Here is a 14,443-nt window from a genome sequence, read left to right as displayed (position 1 = left end):
ACACATAATATTAAGAAATAAGAAATCGTATTGCTGTCTGACTCGACCATAGCGCAACGATGAAATATGGGTATAAATAAAAAGTGATAGTAAGGGCTTCATCAAAGTATGAAAGTCTCCGCTGATCGAATTGTTCAAATTGATACATATTTTATACCTTAATTATAATGTTATGAGGGAAATTTGGTGAAATGCTTCATTCTATCCAGTAATTGTAATTAAAACAGTATTTAATGGTATAAAAAGACAGCTTTAACTTTTAAGACAGGTGCTGAAGTTAGAATGGGTATTGGTTTCCTACGCCATACACGGAATATACACAGGTTTATATATGGGTATTTTTCAAACTATATCCATTGTTTGCTTTTGAGCAGTAATATGATTTAAGTGTGCTAGCCTTTTTTATTTCGGGGAATATTTTAAATGAAAATGACAACTTGAGCTGTAACTCTACATAAATTTCAAACGTCACTTTCACTAATTGTTTTAAATTTCAGAATACGTAAATTTGTTTCAAGTGTTAGGAACGGTAATATATTCTTCCAAGAAATGGAACTATGGGTAGGGAAGATTTTCAAAAATGATAGCAAAGCCATGGTTGAAGAACTCAAAGTTTTAGGACTCACTGAATTTGAGGCAAGGAAGCGGATTGAGCAGCTAACTCAATATCGAAAGCTCGGATCATGTGTACAAGGAGCAAAAATAATACTTGGGTTTGTGGAACAGTATGGGCTGAAAGGAAACTTCAAACCAATTTTTGATATTGCTCAGGTAAGTGCTTAATATACTTTTACAAAACATGTGTGTATTATTTTGATGGAAATTCAGCTTTATAAATTAGAAATATCACTTCATTATTTATTGTTATACATACCATGTTCTAGCAACGTATTGCAAAGTGTTCGAATAAACAGTATTAAATCACTACGAAGGTATCATGTATTTCATGAGTTTATTGTTTAGGATAGCACCTGACATATAATATATATACATCATCTGGAAGGTACCTGTATTGCAAGAAAAGTGTCTTGTTTCTATAAATGCAGCACCACAACAGAGATTTCGCGATGTCTTCGTTTGATGGAAAACTGATGGATGCATGTGCTTTTCTTGAAGAAGTGACACCAAAGAAGGCAGACTGTCTTGACGCCTTTGTACAGAGCGGCGCATTAGTAACGTGGTTAAAAGAGACAATGTCAAAATGTATGTTGTGACATATTATGTTTGGATACAACCGGTTAACTAAAAATATGAATTCGATAATAGGAAAGTATGCTTCAAGTAGAATTTATAAACAGTTTAAATCTATAACTGAGATATAATTTCTTACACGTGAATGCAAAAATGTTGAATTGAATGAAAATGAAAATAATAGTATAAAATATATTTAAAATAACATTTACAATATGCATTATATTATTTTAGTGACTGCAGAAAAAGAAAATTACCTACCTTAAATACCTAAAAAATTACAAAAACATTGGTCAAAAATATGTTATTTTTTGATCTAGTGAAGGAGCTGAAGGTTTTTGTTGACCTGGCCTTCATGTCAGCTGGAGATGTTCCGATGAATATTAAGAAAGTACAGTGTTTGCATTCGGCCGTGACAGGATATGCACCACTTATTTTTGATTTGGAGCAAAAAGCTGGACATATTGAGCTACTAGACAGATGCAAAATTGTATGGAAGGAACTAGATGCCAACGAAAATTTGCCGGTCCAGTTGGTAAATGGCCTATGATTAGTAATACTATCCACTTGATATTTAAAGCATTTGCATATGAAGAATTTCGTCTATGGATAGAAATATTAATATCATTAAAGCGAAGTCAAAATTTTGGTTTAAACATATTTTGTTAGCGAAATTTATAGTTTAAAAATTGTATACGATCTAACAAATTCGGAAATACGCTTAGGATAGGATCGAAAGCCGATGGCTTATATAGACCTTTTCCTGTATGAAACAATTACACATTCAGGGTAGAATATGAGATTAATAATAGAGTAAACATGGTAAAAATTTTGAAGGAATATCACCCCAAGCATAATTGATAGACAAGTATTTAAAATAAAAACACTTTGCTGTTCATTGCAAACTTAAAGGAATTATGGGTTTTGTCTATGACTCTTCGGAAACTGATTTTGCTACATAAATCTGCCCATATGTTGGCTTTTGAGGTTGGATAATAAATTCTTACGTCCCTTACTTCCAGTTATTGCACGAATACTGGGATATAAGCATGAAGTGAGATGATTTTTTTCTGTACTATGTATTTCTGTATGAGTTTTTTCACAGAATTTACACGCTTTTAACTTGTAAGCTTTTAGCGTTAGGCATTATTTTACACTACTGCACAGTTTCGGCTCTTTCCGTTGGTTTTCATATAAATGTATGAGATCAAGGGTTTCAGATATGTATCAAGCGTGTAGTGTGATATTTTTGGAGTGCAGTTCGTCCATATTTTCGAATTCAAAGTGTAAGGATTTCACAGGAATATTTTAAGGCATAACAATACTGAATACTTGGTCTTTTTATATGATATGAAAATGACGAACTTTTAACGGCTACAACACACACTAGATAGAAGAGAAAAATTTGGAACTTAAAACATCGGCCGATTTTAACGAATTTACTGTAGTTGAAGCTCATGACTGGAACGTTCATTTAAAAACCAAAATGCAGGAGTTGCAACGTACGTTTGATATCCCAAACATACGCGTATAGGTGTTTTTCTGAAGTTTAAATTAAGATTAAAGGATTATAGAAGCCACAGTTGTACACTGGATATAATGTTTGCCTGCTATTTTATAGGTTGATACATGCAAAGAATTACAATGGCTTAAGGACGTTAAGAAAGCCCATGTTTCCGTCGAAGTCACTTCACTTGTCCAAGCTGATGCAATTAATGAGTGTGGAATTTATTCTGTTGGAAAACCAACCCTGAAACAAAAGAAAAACAGCAGCCAGATACACGGAGATATTTCCCAAGTAAGACTGATATTCTTACAGTTCAAACATCCCGGATATATATGTTTTCAAAGTCTAAGAGATTAACTGATTGCATGTCTGCTATTCTCAATGTATCCAGTTAGTTAAAAAACGTAAAGAAATCGTTTTATATCACTTAATACTTTCCATAGAAAATGATATATATTAATTTGATATTCAATTTTGCATGTAAGTGGTTTTTATAACCCCCAAAATGAAGATGAATTTTATGGGTCAGAATATTCATTTACACAGTTGTCAGATATTTTCGCAACTTCATATATTGCCTTTTACGGTCTTTATTGTAGAATTTGTATTCAAATGAATATGTTCTTTTGTCTATCTTATGTTAATAAATCTGTTTCGAATACCCATTTTAAATGAATAGATTAAGAATAACATTGAACTAGCACTTAAATGAGAATGTAAGAAGCGACACCTTTGTACAGATAGTTCTAAGGACTTTAATTATTAGGCAGCAGAAAAGGCTATGATTTTGACAGTCCGCGAAAGGGAAGGAGAAGGGCAACGAAAGCAGTATAGCTTCACACAGTTACAGGACTTGCAGAGTAGACTCATGCTTGTAGCTGGAAAAGCAGAAAAAGGCAATGATAGCGTGGAGAGATTTACCATGGTATTATCTTTTTACAAACACATCACGTCATCTTTACTTAATCTATGTACCCTTATAACATTTGAACTGTCTGATGTTGGAAGTAGTATCTGTCATGTTCTGTTAATCAAGTTAGAGAACACTTCTAACATACTGAACTACAAGTGAGGCACCGAGCAAACATACTTTGCTACCGTATCAGCGTTCAAGTTGGTATTGGTGGCAATTCTGCTTACCGTACAAAAAGTGAAACGAATCCATATTTAACTGCAACATTACACCACATATGCAAATATTTAGTGTTTACTTTCTGGTCCCTTTGGATTTGTTATGCTCACGTCAAAGATAATTTCAGTGATATGTTGTGAGAATTATGAGCCGGAATGACAGAATGCAGTGCCCAAGAAACATTACTCCATCATCGTTATATTTTGACTTGTCTGTTTTTGAAGACATTAAAATCTTTTGTCCGATGTAAAACTACTATGATCTTTTATATAAATGACCAGTTCACTGAGACAAACTGCAAATTTGTATAATGTAAATTATAGCCCTTTTGTACAAAAGATCATCTCCTGTCATAAACTGTCGGAGGTAAACCAAATGTTTTATATTACTCAGTAGAATACATCGTCAAAAGATAAATTGTTCTACATTATCTGATAGTTGCATTAAATCAATGTTTCAAAAATTTAAACCATTTATTGTCCGGAACATAACGTTTAAATCATCAAAGTAATTTATCTTTATTGAACTTCTTATGACATATGTCTATTTTATACATATAAAATATTCGCTTCTGCAGAAAAGTCAGTAATCACATTCATGTGAGGAAGATAGCAGATGTGGACCAGTGACATATAATGTCAACCAGGGCGAGATTTTACATTATTAGTGCCCCGCCTCATTTTTTTTGACTGGAGAATAACTCCAAAACTAACATAATTTCACCCAATCACAGAAAACATTGAGATAAAGTGACGTGTAGAGGAACCATAACTCTACCGACTTATTTTTTAAATTGTAACCCTTTATTTTACTTAGATGTGCTGTTAGTAATTATACATCAAATTATACATGCAAAGGGAATATGCATTGTGTATGGACCATAGCGCTAATATATACAAGGGTAAAGGAAATATAAAGGAAACGGTATAACTTTGTGTCATGATAGAGGCAGTTAGAGAAAGTGCATTGTCCAAACACAATAACTCTACGTTGACCCAGTATCTTGTTTTGATCGCTTTATTTAACTTTATTGTGTCTGTCCAGAACATAAATGAATAACATTCATATATTCAGATATTTGACGGAATTACTCGACTGTGTAATGTATATACGAAATTATGTGAAGCTGGATGTGTGTTGTTCAAAGACTGGTCGGCAAGATGTTTTTGCGATCACAGAAGAGCAGTCCCTATGTTCTTAAAATTTGGAAATGGAGATCAATTTCCAGTTATAGAGGTATCCATTCATATGCATTAGATTTTTAAATATATGTAGTCTTTTGATTGTGCTGCTCAATTTGATGTCCAACGACTACTTTACAGACTGTAGCATAATAGCGAAGTAGCAAAATGGTTTCCACTCAATAACTTAATTAATCTTCATACTTTGAAAGTTCCACCGTAGTGCATTGGGCTAACGCGTTGATCTAGTGTACCTTTTATAATGCGGAATGAACAGGTCCGGGCTGAACCTTTTTTTGTACGAAAAAAAAAGAATCATTTAGATGCCATATTGTCAAGGTCAAACTAATGGCTTGAGTCAGAAATGACAATTGGCAATGATACATCTATCTTTGTTGTATCTATACCTCAAAATGATTCAGCATGATTCGATACAGTCAAATATGTAACATGACCATTTTTAGCTCACATGTCACAAAGTGACAAGGTGAGCTTTTGTGATCGCGCAGCGTCCGCCGTCCGTGCGTCCGTCCGTACGTCCGTCCGTAAACTTTTGCTTGTGAACACTCTAGAGGTCACATTTTTCATGGGATCTTTATGAAAGTTGGTCAGAATGTTCACCTTGCTGATATCTAGATCAAATTTGAAACTGGGTCACGTGCCGTCAAAAACTAGGTCAGTAGGTCAAATAATAAAAAAACCTTGTGACCTCTCTAGAGGCCATATTTCTCATGGGATCTGTATGAAAGTTGGTCTGAATGTTCATCTTGATGACATCTACTGGGTTATCTGCGGTCAAAAACTAGGTCATTAGGTCAAATAATAGAAAAACCTTTTGACCTTTCTAGAGGCCATATTTTTCATTAGATCTTCATGAAAATTGATGAGAATGTTCACCTTCATGATATCTAGGTCAGGTTCAAAACTGGGTCACGTGCCTTCGAAAACTAGGTCATTAGGTCAAATAATAGAAAAACCTTGTGACCTCTCTAGAGGCCATATTTTCCAATGGATCTTCATGAAAATTGGTCAGAATTTTTATCTTGATGATATCTTGGTCAAGTTCAAAACTGGGTCACATAAGCTCAAAAAATAGGTCACTATGTCAAATAATAGAAAAAACGACGTCATACTCAGTTCAAAACTGGGTCATGTGGGGACAGGTGAGCGATTCAGGACCATCATGGTCCTCTTGTTAAACAGAACATGTTGGGTGATGCAAAGTTTGAAAACCTGGCTTTCGTGGACTTTTCATGTTTCTTTTTTTTGTAGTTGTACATTTCTAACATTGATTAAACTTTGAACTCCAAAGAAGTTCAATTGTACCAACACGTTTAGCTAATGAATCCCCACCAGACAAGCGTTTCTTTAGTTATTTTAGAACATTTTTAAGTTAATGGATACGTTAGGTTGTTAACTGCGTGGTCATTTTTGGAGTTTCATAACGTTGCTGGTATTCACAATATGATTCCGTTGCCAATAAACTTTCGAATATGTACGAAAGTGTAGATAAATCTTCATTTAAATCTGTTAAACACTGTTTTAAGTCACAATTACCATTTCGGAAGGAGAACTTATGCTTTCGGTGACGCACTGTGATTATACATTTGTGTCGTTTAATGGCACTTGTTTCATATTTTATGTAACGAAAATTTTGATTTAACTCCGCTTGAGTTATTTTTCTTCTGTCATAAATTACATTTCATATAACCTATCTATACCAAATAATAAATAGCAGAACCATGCTTTTAAATATTTAAACACCTCGAAGAATGTGCACGCCCGGGGAATAATTTCACGAGGGGGTAGCCCGAATGAATAATTCTACATGGCGTGTACCGAGTCAGTTTGTGCCAATTAAGTGTAACATACATTGAAATTGGTAGCATTCTTTCTTTATATTTATAATATTTCTATATGATATTATATTAAATAAAATGATTTCTTTTCATTAAATTACCAGGCTTGTGCTGACAGCTTAATTTAATATTATAGGTTTTAACAAAATACAAAAATGTTTTGATGAATTTTGGATCCGATGTTTAATGCCAACTGAGCTACAAAGTATCACAATTCAACTTTTATACACATCACATCAGCTTCCAAATTCTGAATTAATTCATGGCGACAAAACAACTGTCTTACAATTAACTGACCATTTTCATTCAAGTTCAGAAACGAGTGGCTAGCATGGCTGTATTATATCCTTTATGCGCGAAGTTGTCATTAAGACATGTCTTGTAAAATGAAAATATTCAGAGGCAACTTTTTCAATGCGTTAAGTTCGGTACCTCTAAATACAGTACATGTACACGCTTGACGTTTTAGAAAACATTAAAAACAAGCGACAATGTAGTCAATTGTGTGAAAAATATATAGTGTATACAAGAAGAGTAGATTGAGTTAAACAGGCGCATTGTACATATTTCTTAATAGCGTTATATATACAAGAATGATGACACATAATATTAAATTTGATTTTAAAAAATCGTAATTTTCTCCTATTTCACCACAACATCTTGTTTTTCGAATACTGCAACACCTTTTCAGACATAATGCAAACTATATGGACCTGATACGTGTAACGGAACGATCCATGGAACATTTTGGCCCTTGACCTAAAATGATGGACCCTAAATATTTGGGATGTAGCTTCATCTAATGAACTTTTATCAAACTACACAAACAAATCATAACCATTAGGCGAAAAGTGGACCGCCGCTTTGCATATAATAAAATCTTTAAGACGATCCGTGAAAATGCATAGAACGCAACAGAGGAAATTAATAGCTGACTCGGTTTGAATGAATCTGGGTGTGAGACTGAGGTAATAAGATGTGCAACACACACACGCCCGAAAAAAAGAGAACAAAATCAAACCAAAATGACCTGCAAAGCCAGTGAGATCTGTAGAGCATCAGACCATTAGAGCTCTTTTAATTAAATAGTTTTAGATTAGCACTATGCCATTTATAGTATGTTATGTCTTTAAATATCAGAGGCAAAATAATTTATACTTAGGATTCATAAAATGTCAAATTAAAGCTCGGCCATTAAATTATTTCTTACATGTTTCTGCTATAGTGTGGTAGGTCAACATCTGAAGACCTAAAAGATATGATTCCACATGTTGCAAAATTCATGGAAAATTGTCTCGAAGAATGGTTGGAACATATCAAAGTGATGCGAAGTAAATACATTCATCTCAATTACTTCACTGTTGATCAGCTAGTTATCCTTCAGAGGGAACTTGTGAAGGTCGGGACGGAAGATCAACCAACATATAAACTATACCCGCTTCTATCTGCAGTGAAAACAAACTGTTCACCAGGTAATATTTTTACTTCATAAGCTTAATATGCGCAGTTTTGTCTAATTGTATTGAAATAACATAAGGAATTTCTCAAATTATTGGAAATTAGGTAAATTGAACATTCTTTATGATCACAAAAGAATGGACAAAAAAACCCATACCAACTCTAAGTCCAAGTACAGAACTTTTTACACCATAGCAGCCCTTTTATTATGTTACTGACCAACATAACTAAGACCTAATTTATAACAGTATTCGCCTTCACTTCAAAGACGGAAATATGACACATGTAAACGACCATAAAATGCATAGAATCCTGGGCCAAATGAATAAAAACAATAATTATACCAATTTGTAACCGGAATATTTTTCATCAACAAGCATCTTTCTTATATTTTTTAACAGATCTAGCCTGATATAAGTTTCGATGTAAATTTCAATGACTTGTAACTAATCCATGTCGAAACATAAACCGTCATACCACCGATAGCAAAATGCTTCCATGTAGAAATAGTTTCTTCGGTCTAACTGCGATAGGTTAGCTGGCTCTCAGCTTGCCAGTTGCTTATTGCACAGAAAGCAAAGTACAAAACGTAACATGGTACAGGAGACCGACGCATGGTATTTTTTTTTAAAACAAAAGTCGATATAATGGTCCGGTCAAACGAGCCGGAACAATTACAAAAAATAAGAGCACCGTCTTTGAACTGTAAGAAGTATCATATTTTTGTTTGTACAACTAAATGTTTGATCTTTTTGGTCTTTTAAACGAAGAAGTTTTATTTCTAGAGGACGTAATTGATGCAATGTCATCAACCATAGCTGAAGTTAACAACATGACAGAGATGAACGAAGAAACTGCTGGCGATATGGAAAATACAGATGCCAACGAATTGGATACTCGTACAGCAATTGATGAAAAACGTGAGAACTTCATACATGAAGTAGTGCAAACTGGATATAGTGAAGCATTAGCTATCAAAGCCCTTGAACATGTTGCACCAGAGGACATAGCGCAAGGTTTGCTTCTTATAACTATTAAGCTTGTTCTTTATACATGTAATTATCAATTTCCTTCTAAAATCACAAACAGTGTTAGAAACAATATTTTAAAACGTTTAGTTGTATTAAAGAACATTGGAACTTTGCACATAATTGATTATTTCAAAAGGTTTGACAAATGCCGAACTGGTTTTCAAATATGCTTAATATTACTTTGTATACATAATATGCATAATGGGCATTTTTTGGTTAAACCTTGGCCTCAAGTTAAAATAAATAGTAGATTAAGTCATTCCTTTCATTTCCAAAATAAATCAATCATAATCTTAAAACCAAGGTCAATACCATGCCGCCAGTCGATAAAACTCTGCCTTCCATAGTTTGTAATCAAAAGATTGACGCACAGGACCCAGACTCAAGGTTTCATAATGGTCGGTGAAGCACATGGTGTCTTCTTTCTCTACAATGAAAAACGAGAATGTCGTCATCTGACCTGTAATTCTGCCGGTGTGATGTTAACCCCCAACCACCTAAAAAAGAACAAAAAAACCCCAAAAACATTTTAGTGCCAATAAGTATATTTGAATATCTTAGCTTATATGATTCACATGAAGAGACAATATAAAGAACGCATCTGTCAACAATTTCTGTTTTAGGTCAAGGTCATACATTGAGATTTCATGCCAAATAAGTTACATAACTGTTATGTAGAGTAATATTGTTGATACTGTTGGAACAACGGGGAAACCCTTTAGAAATTATTCCCACATTTTAGTCTGTATCAAACGTTAGGCACTTAATGTGAACAATGGGTAAACGGAGTTTATTCGGCCCTTAATTTTAAATGCGATTCTTCTTAGATATATAATAGAATTGGATCAAATGCATTGATATTAAGCTTGAAATTAATTAAAATTGAACATCTTTTCCCTGTTTGAAACATACTTATCATTGAAACTTAACTGAACTCAGAATTTATACGATTGTTTGCTTAAAGGAATTGTGTGGTGCATGGACAATGAAGATACTGAAATGTTGAATGGTGTTGAGCAGAGCGATGAACCTAGGAAAGAAAATATTGAAATGAATGTTCCGCAGACACAGTTCGGTGGATGGTGTCTGTCAGAGGAATCGGTGCAGTCAATGATTACTTCTAACATTTCTAGGTTGGCACAGAAACGGTAATGGTTACAAAAATACACTTTTCACAATTTAGGGTGTTTAAATCCTGAATCAAAAACATATTACATATGCTGTTAATTCCACATGATGTGTATGTTATTTGCCGGAAAATATATTTTTTTCTCTTTTTAGTAAAAACTTATCCGTGTATTTTTCAAATTTAGAGTACCTGCTTAACATATTTGGAAAAAATCTTAATATAAAAGACTCTAAATAATTAAACAGGTATATGTGGTCATTTTCAAGAGATTATTATCTGTTTAAAAATCTATTTTGCAGTGAGGAAGGTGTGACGCCTTTTATAAATGATCTATCACGTCTTTGGAGACAGTTCCTAGAGTCCATCTCATCTAATCTGAAAGACTACCTCAGTCTCGAGCATCTTGGTTTGATTCTTTCATACCTGTCAAGAAAAGGTGCATTATTTTGTTCCCTTTATATGCACATAGTGTCAGTCATTTTTCTGACAAATGTTTTAGATATCAGATGTATGAAATCGTGTTTATGTGGATATATGTTTTGTTTAATAACCACATTGCTGATTTATTCTCATTTTTGTAACATAATTTAATTAAAAATAGTTAGGGAACGTTTCCTTATAATCGTGTTTTCAAATGTACTTGTTTAACGTACATTATCTTCAAATAGTTAATGTATACTATCATACTAAACAGCAGGAGACATGTATTGTTCGACAACTCGTCTTAAGAAACTGATGTGATGTACATTGTATTACTGTTTACTTGTAGACACAAGAACATTTGACAGGACATTACCACCTGGCCTTTTAGAAGGACAGCCAAACTTGATAATATGCCGGTCGGGTATGTTTGACTTACTCACATTTATCGTTATTAAAAGCCATATGGTCGCAAAGAATTGTATAAACTTACAAGTTGTAAGTCTTACAACCCCAACCTATATTAATCGACTTCGAGAAAGTAAATATATATTATATATACAATGTCATAGACCGTACACCTCGGCCTAGAGTGCGAATCTAGTTTCAATTGCGTCTTCGTTCCGATATTGCGGGCATGTAAGGAAAGGATTAGGGCGGTAAATGTACACAAAGCTAAGTGCCTCATACGCCAAATGGCTAGCCCTGTCAAGGAGTGACACTAAAAAAATACGCACTTCATCTGTTTTGTTTGTATGAAATTTGGAAACAGTTTTATCAAATATTTGACATCAGTTTAGTAGTTCACTTTTGCTTTCTTCACAAACAAAACGAAATATGTGTTACTTTTAAATAGGTGATATCCTGCTGAACACATTGGCTTTTTACATGATGGATGAGAATCAACCTCTCCCTCAAGCAGATGAAATACTGCTGTGCACCAAGGGAACATCAAAGGATGAAGTAAGCGTACAATTTTTAGCTCACCTGAGTCAAAGGCTCATGCTGAGCTTTTGTGACCGCTCGATGTCCGTCGTGCGTCCGTCAACAGTTTCTAAAAAATCTTCTTCTTCTTCAAAACCATTGGGCGGATTTACAACAAACTTCACATGAATAATCCTTGAGTGGTCCCTGTCAAAATTTTTCAAAGAATTGAATTCCACACATAAATGGTTGACATGGCAACTGAAAGAAAAAACTTTAAAAAGCTTCTTGTCCAAAACCGCATGGCGTAGAGCCTCGATATTTGGCATGTGACATCATCTAATGGACCTGTATGAAGATTTTTCAAATTATGCCCCTGGGGTGAAAAGAGGACCCGCCCCGGGGGTCCCAAATTTTACATAGACTTATATAGGAAAAATCTTTAAAAAAATCTTCTTGCCTGAAACTGCAAGGCCTAGGTTTTTGATATTTGGTATGTTGCATTGCCTAGTGGTCCTCTACCAAAATTGTTCAAATTATGCCCCTGGGGTGAAAAGAGGCCCTGCCCTGGGGGTTCCAAGTTTTACATAGACTTATGAAAAATCTTTAAAAATCTTCTTGTCTGGAAGTTCAAGGCCTAGGCCTTTGATATTTGGTATGTAGCATTGCCTAGTGGTTCTCTAACAAGATTATCCCAATTATATCCCTGAGGTGAAAAGAGGCCCCGCCCCGGGGGTTACTTGTTATATGAGTTATATAGGAAAAAATACTTCAAAAATTATCTGATCATATTTCCTAGACTCTTTAATTATAAATACCTGATGACCCCAAATAATTAGGGGTCACTTGACTGTGACCTTGACCTACTGATCTACTTTCTTGTTTTTTAAGATACAGCCTTGAAATTTGGAGAACATTATACAGTTTTGCACACCGATCTTATAACTGACTTTCAGTGACCATGAATGTGACCTACTGACCTACTTTCTTAATATTTTAGCATCAGTTTGACATTTGAAACATGTAGCTCATATTAATCAGATGAGCGATCCAGGGTCATCATGACCCTCTCGTTATTAATAGCGTTAGAACTGTAGGGGATACGAGGCTACAAGTAAGACACTCTGCTTACAAACAAAATTCCTCTCTTAGCATATACATGAAAATGAAAATTGATTTTGTTTACACCTCAAATATAATAACATCTAATTAATGCTCCTGAATGAACAGAAAACAGGGAAAACAAAACATTGTTTGAAAAGGAGTTTTTTTTTCAGTTTTAAAGGGGCATCTCTCCAGATCAACATGAGAATTTCAAAATAATTAAAACAAGACAACAGTTGAATTTGATGTCGAAAATGGTAGACCAGTATTTTTAAATAGGGTTTTAATGTGTATCACAAAAAGTACAGCTATATTTCTAATATTAATATCAAATGTCATTACCTCGACTAAGGCTTTTGAGAGTTGACTTACTACATTTTATTGACTAAACTTGTGTTATTGCAGATAACAAGTTCCTAAAACGCTTTTCTTTTACAGTTACTAACTACAGAAGGTATTTTCAAAATTTCGAAACATTTGACATAAATCTGTAGGCAAGCATCTTTAAAGCCCCATCAAATCTGTTTCAATCGAAATTAAAACATAAATCAACAGTATTCAGCCTCTTGTCTTGTCTGTAGCACAGGGTGCTCTAATAGAAAGACAATTTGGTTTTCAGGTAGAAATATTTTGGCGTCGAGCAATTTTTGAAGGTGGAAGGAAGATACATTGCTTACTCAATGCAGATCTCCTTGACTTTGATGTGAGTGAGGCAGCAGGACACATTCTAGGAGAGTATGTAAAAGACACAGGTGTGGCATACATTCTCTGCTTTGCTTATATATGAAAATATTCTTATTTCTATTGAGGTAACAAAGTTTCAACATTTAAACTGTATCTGAATGTAGCAGCACGCAGTAATCTAAGTATATTTGTTCTGTTTATTTGCCAGGTGACTGCAAGGAGATCAAAGCTGTACAACTAGCTTATTATGTATTGTTATTGTAGCAATATCATGGTATAAACAAACGAATAAATCGTAACCTTTTAAGTAATAATTTAGCTTAATTTACGATGTTTTACATGAATCTGTCTTATTCTAAGCTTTCGTATCAATCATGTCTTTCTTTACGTTTATTTCACATGGTATTTCCATATTATTTACAGATCTGAAGTACCGATTACTTGTAGTATGTGGTTCAGATAATGAGTACAGATCATCTTTAGTGTCGTCATTGGACAAATATAGGAGACAGTCACTACCCGTTAATGTACGCCATTTACGTGCTTACTTGGCAGATAAGTTATCCGTACAATACCATTCTATTTCGGGGATCAGGCCGGCTGCTCATGTTGACAGCGATAGGTAACTAAATGCTTATTATAAATAGCAATGTGATTTTAAATGTCAGTTTTATGTTGTCAGATTCATTTTATTGTTTCAATAGTTTATCTTTGATTTGGAACTTTGGGATGATTCAGTTGAATAGGTAACTCTCTTGGTCAGTCCTCAGGTGCCAGCTGAAGCCTGCAATAATGCCTAGAAGAGCACCCGGGGATCTTCCTC

At 34.2% G+C, this 14,443-nt stretch overlaps 1 protein-coding gene across 1 annotated transcript in view; it reads left to right on the top strand.

Moving 5' to 3' along the window:
• The window catches only part of LOC123550957 (E3 ubiquitin-protein ligase rnf213-alpha-like), a 158,058-nt gene that overhangs the window by 53,623 nt on the left and 89,992 nt on the right, over positions 1-14,443 (top strand). Inside the window, exons 17-30 of the mRNA XM_053540043.1 lie at positions 498-771; positions 1,047-1,203; positions 1,512-1,726; positions 2,813-2,989; positions 3,465-3,623; positions 4,905-5,066; positions 8,096-8,342; positions 9,114-9,344; positions 10,324-10,507; positions 10,788-10,924; positions 11,258-11,332; positions 11,765-11,871; positions 13,556-13,688; positions 14,044-14,242. Coding sequence (XP_053396018.1) covers positions 498-771; positions 1,047-1,203; positions 1,512-1,726; positions 2,813-2,989; positions 3,465-3,623; positions 4,905-5,066; positions 8,096-8,342; positions 9,114-9,344; positions 10,324-10,507; positions 10,788-10,924; positions 11,258-11,332; positions 11,765-11,871; positions 13,556-13,688; positions 14,044-14,242 — 2,457 coding nt within the window. The remainder of the gene's footprint in view (positions 1-497; positions 772-1,046; positions 1,204-1,511; positions 1,727-2,812; positions 2,990-3,464; positions 3,624-4,904; positions 5,067-8,095; positions 8,343-9,113; positions 9,345-10,323; positions 10,508-10,787; positions 10,925-11,257; positions 11,333-11,764; positions 11,872-13,555; positions 13,689-14,043; positions 14,243-14,443) is intronic.

Source organism: Mercenaria mercenaria, chromosome 4 (assembly GCF_021730395.1).
Source record: "Mercenaria mercenaria strain notata chromosome 4, MADL_Memer_1, whole genome shotgun sequence".
NCBI lineage: Eukaryota > Metazoa > Mollusca > Bivalvia > Venerida > Veneridae > Mercenaria > Mercenaria mercenaria.
The sequence above is the reverse complement of the archived record's forward strand: the minus strand, read 5'-3'. Positions and strand labels throughout refer to the sequence as shown.